The sequence below is a fragment of the Plectropomus leopardus genome, chromosome 18 (genome assembly GCF_026936395.1).
Source record: "Plectropomus leopardus strain MGB_pleo_1.0 chromosome 18, ASM2693639v1, whole genome shotgun sequence".
Classification (NCBI taxonomy): domain Eukaryota; kingdom Metazoa; phylum Chordata; class Actinopteri; order Perciformes; family Serranidae; genus Plectropomus; species Plectropomus leopardus.
In genome coordinates this window covers 22,939,544-22,952,174 of record NC_142193.1, presented here as the reverse complement: position 1 = coordinate 22,952,174, position 12,631 = coordinate 22,939,544, and the positions used below count along the sequence as shown (strand labels likewise).

Sequence of the window (12,631 nt, the reverse complement as noted above, 5' to 3'; positions counted from 1 at the left end):
TTAGATTTAAAACACATCTGTACAAACATTACTACACTACTTTCTGTGCATGAGACTGTTTGTACACATGGGGTTAGATTTGTAATGTTTCAGCAAAAATGCACAAATGCATTTGTGAAGGACAAATGAAAAGTGTGAAACTTTGTGAACACGTTTTGATATAGTTTTGGTGTGTCCCTGTTTACGTCAATTCTAGAAGGAGTCTTTTTTGGATTCTCCTCATACTGTGGAGACATGCGAACAAAACAGTTCTCTTTACAAATTCAAGGCAACATTCTGTAAATAATTAATAGACAGACAGTCATTTTGCGGGTGAAGTATTTCTTTAAGATGTTTAATATGTAATTTAAGAAAAATGCACATATAGAAAAAGACACACGGTTGAAAAGTTCAGTAAAGCCTGTTTATTAATGGTCAGTTTTTCAGCGGCAAAGTGTGTTTTAAATGTCACAACATGTCAACAGCAACAGGCCATAACGCATGGGGTACTAGAGTTACAAGTAGCACTGCAAGTACTGCATGTCTTATAATCATGAGCAACTATTGGAGTGACAAGATTATGTGCTGTATTTGTTTGTACTAACACTATTTGTCTAAGGTTTATAACATGGCAGTGGAAGCATGATAGATACTACTGATTCTAAGAGTGCAGGTGAGAGTAGGTTGAACAATCTAAGAACATCCAAGAGTAAACCTTGTGCATGTATGCCAAATAAATAACTGACAATTATTAAAAAAAAAAGAAAACGCAAAAGCTTATATTTGCAATATATGTAGAGTTTGAGATCACAATGTGCCTTCTGCTACATTCATTTATGATTTGCATACATTTTGTACAACGGCGTCAGTCCAATCAGAGCACAACTAACAGCTAATTTACATAACGCAGTATAAATAGTACATGAACTGTTTTTCATTGCAAATACACAGGGAATGCATGGGGGAGTTTCACGTATAGCTGCTCATATTGGTACCAGACCCTTGTTTTCGGTTTCACCTCCCTCCCTGCCACTGACATTGAGCCAGAATTGTAGATTATATAGACACATAAAATATGGATTCAATTAAATAAATCATCCTGAGTGAGGCTAACCTCAAAAACAACACTGATTTCCATCACCCAAACCATTCAAAATAGTAAAGGCAGCTGACGTTAAAATGCATCAAGGGTGTATGCCGTTTGGTTTGGGACACCCTTTGTGTTCCCTTTAAAAATAAAAACCATAGGACCTCGTGTAGAAAGGCAAGGAGTAATAAGACTGAGGAGAGTGTCCTGCTCCAAATATCCTTCATGGTTTGTGGAATGAAGACACTTGGTGGAGTGATAGCAGAGAGGGAGGTTTACAAGGGGCAGGAGGGCAGTTCAGCAGCCTCCGACTCCTGATGAGGAGGGAGCTGCTGTGGAGTTGGTGTTGCTGTTCTGGCCTTTTGCTTTGTGCCTCTGGCCACCCCTTCTCCGTCCTCCTCCAGACTTTGGCTGCGAGGGAGAGATAAAAGAAAACACTTGATAAGGCGCCTCCACGACCAGAATGCATTATTTACTCAAAATTTATCAAGATCGCCAGGCTATGAACTCAACTGTCTCCCCTTTTTAGGCTCTCCATTGTTCTTGTTTTTTTTGAACTGACCCATTTTACCTTGTTCTCTTTGTTGCCCTCCTTTATCTGAAGGTCTTCCTCTCCCTCTCCCTTAAGAGGCCAGCCAGGCAAGCAAAAGGAGGGGGGAAGAGAGTGTGAAGGAGTGATGTGGCATGACAAAAGTTTAGGATGAAATGAGATAAAATCAAAGCAGGATGTATTGAGTGGTGGATAAGAAAAAGCAGAAAGGAAAAGGGAGGAGGACACAGAGCAGTTTACAAGTTAGAAAAGAGCAGCAAGCATTTTTCTAGAAATTATTTTGATTGGAAGGTCAGCTCAGTGCACAAGAAGAGAAACAGAAGTGAGAAAAGTAAGCTTAAGTCAAGAGAGCATGAGATCATAACAAACTTGTTTAATTAGGTAAAATTATGTGTTTAGCCATGGAGCTCTACGGTTATTTTTTGCTAGCACTCTGCAAGTATGTTCTTTTAAATTAGGGTTTTGTTATTAATGTGCTAACTAGCATCTTGAATCTGGCCTGTCAGTCCTCCAGTTTCCCATTTTAAATGACTCATACAGATTGCCGCCCTCTGGTATGGAGAGGCTATCGTGGTGCTGCAATGTGTTCAGGTGAAACTTTTTGGCTGAGACAGGCAATGTTAGGTGACACAACAGTCAGCCTTTGTCACCAGTAGTTTCTTCAGTGAGGTGGCCTGAGTACATTTAAATTAGACTTTTATTGTGAAAGGTAAAAGTGGAAGGGGTGGAGCTGCAATGCCCTGCCGTTGACATTTTGTAAATTAGAAAGTGTTTTGCTGTCTTCAGATTACAGAGCATCCATGTTTTTATTTATTATCTGGGTAAGTATAGGCAAAACTTGTAATAAACCTCGCCTGTAACTCTAATGGACAGGACATCCCGAAAACAGAAACAGCTGATCAGTCGAGTAAGTTCAGTGTTTGCTACAAAAACTATTCAGCAAAGGCGTCCCATAACCCATTTATCACATTAACTCTTTTTCCACAAAAGCAAAAATCACTTCAATGAGTGTAAAAACCCTTTGTGTCCAATTAAGAACATTTTGTCACATTTTGCTGTTTCCATACAACTCTTTTAATGCAATACTTCAAAATGCAAAAATAAAAGTCTATGGAAACATGACCAGTGACAGGACAGAGAGGAAATCAAAGGAAGATCATTGACACACTAAATAGAATTTCGTAAAACATGGTTTGTTGACTTGTCTCACCGGCTGTGTTGTGTTGGGGCCTGCTGACTGTGCTATCGTTGCTGCGTCATCACCGGCTGCTGTGGTGCCGTCCTCTTTTCGCAGTGGTGCCTTCTTTGTAGACTGCATTTTGATTTGTGGAGGTTTGGAATTTGATGGCATATTATTGGTGGATTGCAACAGCTGAAAATAACATAAGTCAAATGTTTAAATTTCAACAGGATTAAAAAAAACTGGCTACTAATGATTAAAATAGCTCATTAGGACAGCAAATTCTAGAGATCTAAGCCTGATATGTATTGCCAAGCCTGTTATTTAAATCCTGTATTGCAATTATTTTTCCGTCTACAAACTTTCTTCTCTTACATGAGTAAACATTGTTTTTCTGTCTTTTTCGTTCTCTTAAATTCCTTCTGAAAATATCAAGGTTAAGAAGTCAGTGCAATTTGAGATCTTATGGAACATGATGAATTATTGTGGAAAAGGAGCAGTGCCTCTATTTTCTGCCCTAACCTGTGTGAATTGTTATTCCATTTCATAATCAGGGATTTAGATTTTGGCACAGGTAATATCTTTGAACTCTTTTTGGTCAGTACTGTGTCCCAATCACTCATCATGTTAGTCACATCCCTGTGTAAAAATATGTCCTTGATCTTCCAGAAGGCTGCGTTACCTTAGTGATGGTGCCCACGGCCTTGGTGCGTCCCTCCCTGAACACCAGCCTCTGGTCGCAGTGCAGGTACTCCGGGGTTTTGATGAAGCGAAAGTGGACCGAAGCCTTGTCCCCTGTCCGTAAGCAGTCTCTGTTCATAGACAAGATGGTGGCTGTCTGCCTTATGCTGCCACAGTGGACTGAGTGGTGAGTGAGGACAGAGAGGTGATTGGATAGAGATAACAAAAAAAAGAGAAACAAGGGAAAAATTAGTTTATGTGTATTTCAAAGGCAACAGTGAGTCACCGAAGTACGCAGATGTAGTGTGGGAGCATTATTTGTCTGTGGTCACTGTCTCCCACTCTTTCAGAAAACAAGTATTAAATGTTATTTGAAAAGTTGGCTACAAATCTTCACTCAAACTGCTGCAGAAACCCAAAGAGCATTCATGTTTGTTCCAACTCCTTAAAACCTTTGAGTCACTGTTACCCACCCATGGCCTGGTATCTGGGGGATATCGTAGTGGGATGATGCAGCACCAGGATCTCAGCCTCAAACTCCCAAGTGGCCTGTGGGCACAACCTTGGGGAAACCATCACCATGCCTTTCCTGATGGATGATCGCTTGATCTGTTCAAAGAATAGTTGTGTGATAGGAGAGGCAAAGAAGACCGAGGAAAAAAAGAAATGTTCATTTTTCAACATTGTTGTACCATCATTTCTCTAGATCATTTCTCAGCGTGAGATTTATTAGATCAGTGGAGTGAAATAAGAAACGAGGGAAATAACCAAACGTGATCATGCTGACTGATACAGAACCTTCCTCAAAAACATATTGTACATAGTTTGAGCCAGCTGTCAGTTAACCCTTTAACACCTGGATAATAAATAAATAAAAAGTGACAAAAGAAAGTAATTCCTTTTTTTTCTTATTTTCAGATATTTTTTTTACTAATTTCTTGCAAGTGTTTGGGCCGTTTCTTGTTACGTTGCTAATCACTTTCTTCCCATGTATTTGACAGAAATCAAGCCAGTTTGCTCAGGTTTCAAAGGTTAATTGATTACCAAAAAAATGCAGTATCTATCTTTGCCCCTTGATCCTGCTGTGGGAGATTTTCCCTTCCTACCTTTTTGAGCGCAAATGAGGCAGTCTGGCCACCTCTGACCTCCTTCACAGGCATTCTCTTGCGGTGGATTGATTTGACGGCAATGGGGATAAAGCTGCCTAAGGGGTCCGGCCCAAGCAGCATTGTATCATTTAGACGTATGAGTCCACGTAAAGTAGTTCCTGATACTACTGTCCCCACTCCCTGAGACGGAAAAAGAACACAACCAGTGGTTTAGATAGCACTTAGGTGCTGTTCTGTATGTATAAGGTTTGTACCTGTAACATGTTATTTCTCACATAAATAATTCACAGTAAAATGCATTTAGTGATTCGTCACTGTACCGGCACAGAATAGGTGTCGTCTATCTGGAACTCGGCGGGCTGGTCGTCTCTGTACGAGGTCCTGGAGGAGAGCAGGTTGAGAAACATCTTGAGCAGGTCCATGTTCTCTCCGGTCACATTGGAGATCTGAAAGATGGGACACATCCTGGAGGGGATACCACACACACAGGTAAGAAAAGGAGCATTTTCTCTCAATCTGAATCTGGCTGAGACAGACTTAGTACCTCTCTGAACTGAAGTTTGAAGCCGTGACTATGACGTCGTCCTTGTTCTGTACCAGGACAGGGATCTTCCTACAGCCGGGGGACTTCAGTAACCTCTGGAGCAGCTTTAATGTCTCTGTTAGAAGCAAAGCAAGACCACAAAAATATTGACACATACTTTGCTCCTCCAATTGTGAGGGCCCTGACACACCAAGGCAATAGTCGGCCATCAGTCAGAGTCTGTTTCAATCTGTCGCTCTAGTTTTTGGCAATGGTCGACCCCTGATGACCTTTGTTGGCTTTTTTCAGCATGTTGAATCACAAAATCCTTCTGATTAGCAGTTCAGCTCAGTATTTGAGAAAAACAGGAGCAGGGAAAGACACAGGTGATGTGAAGCAATGCAACAGTCAACCTTTGTTGCCACTTGTTCTTTGATGTTGGTTTGGTGTGTCTGGGCCTCTAAATTGTATTTTCAGATGTAAGACAGAAAATTAGTAGAGAGACCCTAGCAGACTGACCTTGCAGGATGTTGGATGGACACATGTCTATCTTGGTAACCACTACAAACACAGGCACATTCAGGGCCAAGGCCAGGCCCAGGTGCTCTTTGGTCATCCCTACGATACCTGCATTACTGCCCACCTGTCGAGACAGAGAGAGAAGAAATATGTGGTGTATTTTTATATATTGTAATATCAGAGACATGGGGAAAAAATAATTTATTTTGCATTGTGGACACTTTAGGACTCTTCTGACCATGAGCATGCAGAAGTCAGGCAGGTGTCCAGTCATCCCAAACACGGTGGTCTTGAGGTATTTCTCATGTCCAGCCAGGTCTATGAAGGTGATGACCTTGGAGGACTTCTCACAGATTTTGGTCCAGTCCAGGCTTCCTCCATGACTGTCGGGTTTGTTCACCACCTAGAGGCAAACAGACAGGGACTGAGTTATATCCACATCACCCATACAGTCTCTAACTCCATGTGCTGCTTAACAATAAGGTCAGCAGGCAAGCTGCAGTTTCCAAAAGCTCCAAATGTACTTATGGTGCTATCACATGCTACATTTGCTGGTGTAAAGGGATCACCCTTTATCTACGTCTCTTTTTTTCTGGATGCCCCTCTGCACACCCATGACCTTTGCTCCATAACCTCTTATACAGGTAAACCTACCTCGCTTCTGAGTTTCTGTCAACATATTAATCAGAATGTTTGTGGCACAAATTTAATCATAAACTATAATTATAATTAGGGATGTCCTGATCAAGTTTCTTGCCCCCGATCCCGATTCTTCAGGGTGTAGTCACTACAGGGTGTAGCAGCTTAAGCTGAACATGGAGAAAATCAGTTTCTTCTTACTGGAGTAGCAGCATTTCAATGAAACCTGAATATCTGCCACAAATCGTGCTTTTTGTTTATGACATCTGTGTGACAGAGGACGTAAACAAATGATCCAGCAGGCCTCGTGCTGATCACCAACTCAATCAGTTAAAAACGGCTTTGATCGGCCCCGATACCGTTCCTTTCGATCAGGACATCCCTAATTCTACTGCTGTAACAACTTTTCTTTCCAGGGTTCCCACGCCTTATTAAACATCAAATTCAAGGACTTTTGAATGACTTTTCCGGCCCAATTCCATTTAAAGGACCCAGCACTAATCAAGATTAATTATTGTCATAACACTGAGAACTTTTATGAGAACTAGACTTTTTTTTCTACCTCAAATTCACAAACTTTTAGGAGAACCCTGTCTTTAAGAAGCATCTCTGCTCTGCCTCCTCTCTACCCCTCACCTGTCCCTCCTGGTCAAACCCCAGGATATCGTTGCCCACACTGCTGGTCCTGCCACTCTCCATCTCGTGTTTGTGTCTGAAGAGCTTTTGGCGGGCAAAGCCCCTGCCATTATCCAGCTCTCCGTGCGTTAACACTCCCAGCAGAGTACTCTTACCAGCATCCACGTTACCCACGACTGCAACCCTGGAGGGACAGATGATTATCAAAACATCAACAAACCTGTAAAAGGTAGGCAGAACTATCATCATAGTCGTAGGAACTCTGAGTGTAATCTATTACTGTCTTGAAACCGTGACATTTTTATTCTGATCTTTGACCACTCACCTGACCTCCAGGAAGTCCAGCTCGCCAACACGTCGGCGTATCAGATAGTCGCGTACCAAACCGGCAGCCTCATTGCGCTCCCGCAGCGTAATAAGGTCAGCATCCACTTGCTCACACATGGAGCGCACCGTGGCTACTGAGGCCTCCATGTCCTTCTCATCCAGACCCCAGTCACCACCATCTACAGCCGAGGAGAGGAGGAGGAAGATCAAGAGGTAAGAACACATGCTACCAAGAAGACCTTCTGATTTTTCCAGGTTTAATCACTGGCTTCGTCACAAATTGACTGAAAAATGGGGGAAAAGGTGTTTTTGTTTTTCTCACCTGAGCCCATCCCAACCACATAGATGGTCTCTCCACATCCCTCCTCCATCCTGTCCCGCAGCTGGCGAAGTAACGAGTCATACTGCTCTCCATTGGGACTAACAAGTGCCAGCTATGGGTTTTGTGTATGCAGGGGAAAGAAAACAAAGAGAAATTGTCTACTATAGTTATGATCCTGGCTGTACGGTTGTTCTACGATAAATATATAATCAAAGCAAATCTTTTATCCAATGAGCTGAAATGAGATCAGTGACAGTCATCAACTGTTCAGAAGTTGGTAGCAGTTGCCCAAGGTGTGGTTGCTTTTGTGGTTAGACAGTGACTGGACTTCAAAGTAAGCAACGCTTCAGTACATTTTTCCTCAGTTCAGACAATGCTTATATTAAAAATGTAAACCACAGTAGAAGGTGAAGCTTGAGGGAATGGCAAGTTTAAAAGCTGCTCATACTCAAACGCAGCTGTCTTTTCCCATGACACCTCCCAAGGTTACACGTGCACCAGCACTATTGACTGACAAAGATTAACTCAACTAAAATACAACCATCTGCATTGCTCACACCACTTTATCTAGTAAAGCTGTGAGGGCGTTTTAAGCTAGGTTTACATTGCATTATTTATTTCATTTATACTTTATTTAGCCAGAAAAAAAAATCCCATTGAGATACATGATCAGGTAGTTCTAGTCACGTCAGCAGCACAATCATCACCATAGACTGTAAAGCAGCAACTTGTTTCCTTCAGGGCAGTTTTTAAAAGGCCTTTCAAAGCATTCAATGAAGTAAGTACCTTTTGGAGCTCATTCCACATGCAAGGTGCACAATAAGAGAAAATGATTTTACCAAGCTCTGAGTGCACCCTGGGGATGTTTAAAAGAATCTGTTTCAGTGCAGTAGTTGCTGGTATGAACGAATAAAAGGCGGGAGATCTAAGCAGGTATATAACTTATTAATGCCTTTGCAATAAATAGCAACTTGTGCATTCCCCTCCTCTGGTACAGAGAGGTGTGAATCTGCGTTTGTAGTAAAAGGTGATGCAGCATGAAGTGCAAAGTCCAGTTTTTTTAAGTAGGGATGTGGCTGCATGCATGCAAATCACATCACAGTCGAATACAGACAGAAATGAGCACTGCACAATTTCGTCTCTGGCCACCAATAGAACGCATTGAAAAATGGTCTTGGCCTCAGGTTTTTCAATAGATTTTCATTTAGATTTATAAACTGATGGTGTTACTGAAGCTTATCATGGTTTGGTATCATTTTTCCAAAAGTGTTGCTACATATATGGTGGTATGAAAATTGACAGTTATCATACTGTATTCATTTGCTTGTCTACGGTATTTAAAAAAAAATGCAACTGGATAGACAATCTCACCTTTATTTTGGTTATTTATCAAAAGGCAAACTTTTTACATATACCTTCATTCAAAAAATGGTTTCAAGATTTAATTACAGAAAAAACACGTTTCTGTAACTAAAAAAACCCTTTTGTTTTCATTCCTTTAAAGGTCATTGTAAATAATAATGATAATGTAAAACCATTACACCGCAAGTCTCATACTGTTGCATCTAGTGGTGGGGAAAAAATTGATACAGCATAGTGGGATATTTTTGCATGACAATATCATATTGATACACAGATGCAAAGTATTGTTTTTTTTGGGGGGGGGGGGTCATAAATTATTAATATTACAGATACAAATTAAAATTAAACTATATAAATTAAACTTCCAGTAGTCTACTAGAATAATAAAATCAATTTTTTTTTAGACCACTACATACAATTCGCTACAATAAAAATGACTAAAGTCTGATGAACAGACTAAATACTTTATCTTATTAGATACAACAGATGATAACCTTTTTCTATGGGAACACAATCAGCAGTCGAAAAGGTTAATAAATCGAGTACATGTGATTGCAATAATACATATATTGCAAGTATATATATTTGCTTATACTATATAGTATATAATGTAGTATGTGTATATAATAATACATATATTACTACATACTCTGTATACTACTAGGTTGTATCATAATTTAAGAATGGTGATAATGGGGCCTGTGGTGATTCCCACCCCTAGTTGCCAACCTTGTCACATAAATTGAATCTACAAAAGTTAATTAAAAGTTTACTACAAACAAGTTCATCGAGGGTGAACACAAACCCATAAAATTGTCAGGAGCCAAAGGTGAATAAGGTACTGCCTCCCCGATGCAACCATGTGCAATCTGTTTATGGGAATAATATTATAATGTGTAATTTGACCCTTTCAGACACAAACCTGATTGCCGTCACTCAAATACAGCTGTAAGTCATTGTAAAAGTAATTTGACAGGTCTATATATCTAATAACTTTTTAATTATTCAAACAAGACGGCAACCTGATTCTTTTTTTATTTCATTATTGCTAATATACATTTTTTGGGGAACCATTAGCGCTGCATTTCATCAGCCTGTGTGTGTTTGTTTTGGGGTTAACGCACCATGTCAAGCCAATGTTGTGGTTAGTTTGACAACACAGTTTTTCATGTTGCTCTGTTGCTTCAAACAGTAGCAGTATCGCTAGACGCGGTTAGATAGAGACATGTCGTGGTAGCATATGGTGCAATATGCTTCGACTGATAAAGCAGGTAATGTTTGCGACGCGCTCGGGCATCAGCCGGGGCTAGCGTTAGCCACAGCTAGCTAATTTATTTAACGCCAGCAAAACACTGAGACAAGAAAGTCAGTCTGGTATATTTTTTAGTAACTTTGTCTGTAGTAACAGTATGGAGTTGCGTATAATCTTTGGTAATTACATAGTTATAGTACATGCATAACGCACTTTAGTTTCATTCATTCCCAGCTAGCTTAGCAGCGCCATTACAGCAACGGCCTACCTTATTGGTGAAGTCAACCCCTCGGTCCTCGGGCTCGCCATTGAGCATGTCCCCGTCATCGAAGCACTCATCCCCGGCGTCCTCTCCGCATCCTCCCCGGTCCGGAGCAAATATACTCGCGGGGACTAAAGCATCCGCCAGTGGTATGGAGTTTATACCTGGCTCATGCGCTGCTGCTAATGAGGCCATTTTTACGCCAGTTTTACAGTGATAAATTTCAAGCTGTCTCAATTGTTGTGAAGACGGCTGGCAACCAAACACGCATACACGCCAGTCAGTGCACCGCAAGCTCTGCACGGTAACGTCCGTTAGATACAATACAGATACGTTAAGTCTAACTATATCCCCTCTCCTTCATGAACATTACCGTAACGCGCTGCTTATTTATATTCTCTCTGTTTACATGCAAGCCATTTAAAAATAAAAATGCCACCACAAATTTAAATATTAATAAGAAAGGCGTGGGTGAGTGTGTGTACCTGCCCTTTTACCTCCTATTCACCAATGGTAGAAAGTCAATGTGAATATGTTAGCAGCGGACCAATACCAGTGAGGGGGTTGTTCATATGATTACAAGCTGGGCCATCCCTCACAGAGCTGCAGAACTGGTTTGTGCAATGGTGAAATCCGGGTGTAATACTTCTGTACCACTGTTGATAAAATAGTAATAATAAATAATACAAAATAATAATTGAATTGAAAATAATAATAGAAATTCAATCAAATTAAATGCTAATAATAGAAAAAGGAATAAGCTTAACAGTCTTTTGGTGTAGTTATAACACAAAAGTTTTCTATATTATAACGCAGTCCTAAATATATTTTTCCTGTCCCTGAAACAAAACTTAATATGTGAAATAATAACTCTCCTGGCCTTTTATTAGTTAAATATAGCTTGACATAATTGATTACTAAAACAAATAATCTTGTTTAGTTTAGTTTGTTTTGTTTTGGGGTTTTTTACATTAAAATCTCATGCATAAGTTGCATGCCTGTTTTTATTAATTAAATTAAGTTCGAATTAAACAATGATGTAAATCTGTATGAGCAACAGCAATCAGGTTTGTTTTTGGAAGGGTCAAATTACACATTACAATGGTGTTACATTGCTCATGACAGATTGCACATGGTTGCATCAGTTGTGGTAGTCTCTTTTTCACCTTTGGCTTCTGTCAGTTTCATCAGCTTGAGTCCACTTCTGATAAACTTTGTATTAAACCTTGATTTATGTAACTAGGTATTATTCATGTGACATCTTTTGCCACAATGATATTAAACCAGGATCAGCTTCAGTAACACCATCAGTGTAAATCAAAATGTACTTTAAACATATACTGTAATATTATCAGCACCATTATAACCAGATTTTCCACGAACACCCCTGCAAAACATATCTAATAGCAAAATATTTAAAAAGCCACAGCATGCACCATTTAATAGTTTCCTTAATAGTAGCCATAGTCCACTGTTATGGGTGGCTAACAAAATCTAAACCACACGTCCACAAAAGGAAAATACATTTGTTCTATCTAAAGGTCATACTACAAAAACTGACTTAAATGTTTTAATTAAATTTGAAACCCGTAATAAAAAGAGCATTTTTAAAAAAAGCCTTCATACTGAATAAGGTGGGGTGAGCAATGCTGTCTGAAAATCCCACTTTTGACCTAAATATTTAGGCTTTATTAAGGACCAGGACCTGTTAACTGGATACAGCAGAGTACTGCTCACTGTTGAGCTGAATAAATCACTCTTTAGACTTTTTGTTAACCATAAATGAAGACAGAATAAAAAAATAAATACAGTCATGTATCATTTCATCTGAGAGATATGAAGAATATCCTCAACAGACAGCACCATGGGGTTACATATAACAGTAAAAAAGTAAAAACCTGACACACGTCACTGTGTAATAGCAGCTGTCTCTTGTTTTTGAAGGTCTGGACTTCCTTGTGAGTAATGAGGCCATCTCTCTGACAACAATCAACAATGACCCTCCAGAGTAAACATGCAGGAGTGTGGAAAGAGCAGATCGGGGGATAGCGGCTGGAGATACGGGCTTGTCAGGTATCTCACTGAGATGTGGAAGTGCTACTGTAAAAGAATCTGTTTGTTTTTTGTTTTTTTGCAACACGGCTATAGGGATGGCATTGTTGATCGACCAGTCGTAATGGCAGAGGAAGAACACAGATCTTTT

At 40.0% G+C, this 12,631-nt stretch overlaps 1 protein-coding gene across 3 annotated transcripts; it reads right to left on the bottom strand.

Moving 5' to 3' along the window:
- Positions 1 to 389: 389 nt before the first annotated feature.
- Positions 390 to 10,886, bottom strand: gtpbp1 (GTP binding protein 1). 3 transcript variants are annotated; one of them, XM_042504274.2, is made up of 14 exons: positions 10,435 to 10,886; positions 7,553 to 7,664; positions 7,229 to 7,409; positions 6,904 to 7,087; positions 5,867 to 6,031; positions 5,629 to 5,752; positions 5,131 to 5,245; positions 4,907 to 5,051; positions 4,584 to 4,766; positions 3,951 to 4,086; positions 3,479 to 3,657; positions 2,827 to 2,988; positions 1,638 to 1,688; positions 390 to 1,477 (listed from the first exon to the last, which is right to left on the bottom strand). In XM_042504274.2, exons 1-14 carry the CDS (start codon positions 10,621 to 10,623, stop codon positions 1,364 to 1,366), a joined length of 2,040 nt encoding a protein of 679 aa, XP_042360208.2. In that variant the 5' UTR covers positions 10,624 to 10,886; the 3' UTR covers positions 390 to 1,363. The 3 variants fall into 3 exon arrangements, with proteins under 3 accessions (XP_042360208.2, XP_087947115.1, XP_042360209.2); XM_088090989.1 differs by having other exon boundaries at positions 1,638 to 1,698; positions 2,828 to 2,988; XM_042504275.2 differs by lacking the exon at positions 1,638 to 1,688 and having other exon boundaries at positions 10,435 to 10,884.
- Between the last annotated feature and the right edge of the window lie 1,745 nt (positions 10,887 to 12,631).

What these genes read in the sequence shown, in the direction of transcription:
- gtpbp1 (XM_088090989.1), bottom strand. Translation starts at nt 10,623, where the DNA reads ATGGCCTCATTAGCAGCAGCGCATGAGCCAGGTATAAACTCCATACCA. An exon ending in GGGTTGACTTCACCAATAAG is followed by an intron (nt 7,665 to 10,434) that starts GTAGGCCGTTGC and finishes CAAAACCCATAG; the next exon opens with CTGGCACTTGTTAGTCCCAA. An exon ending in CTGGACTTCCTGGAGGTCAG is followed by an intron (nt 7,088 to 7,228) that starts GTGAGTGGTCAA and finishes CTGTCCCTCCAG; the next exon opens with GGTTGCAGTCGTGGGTAACG.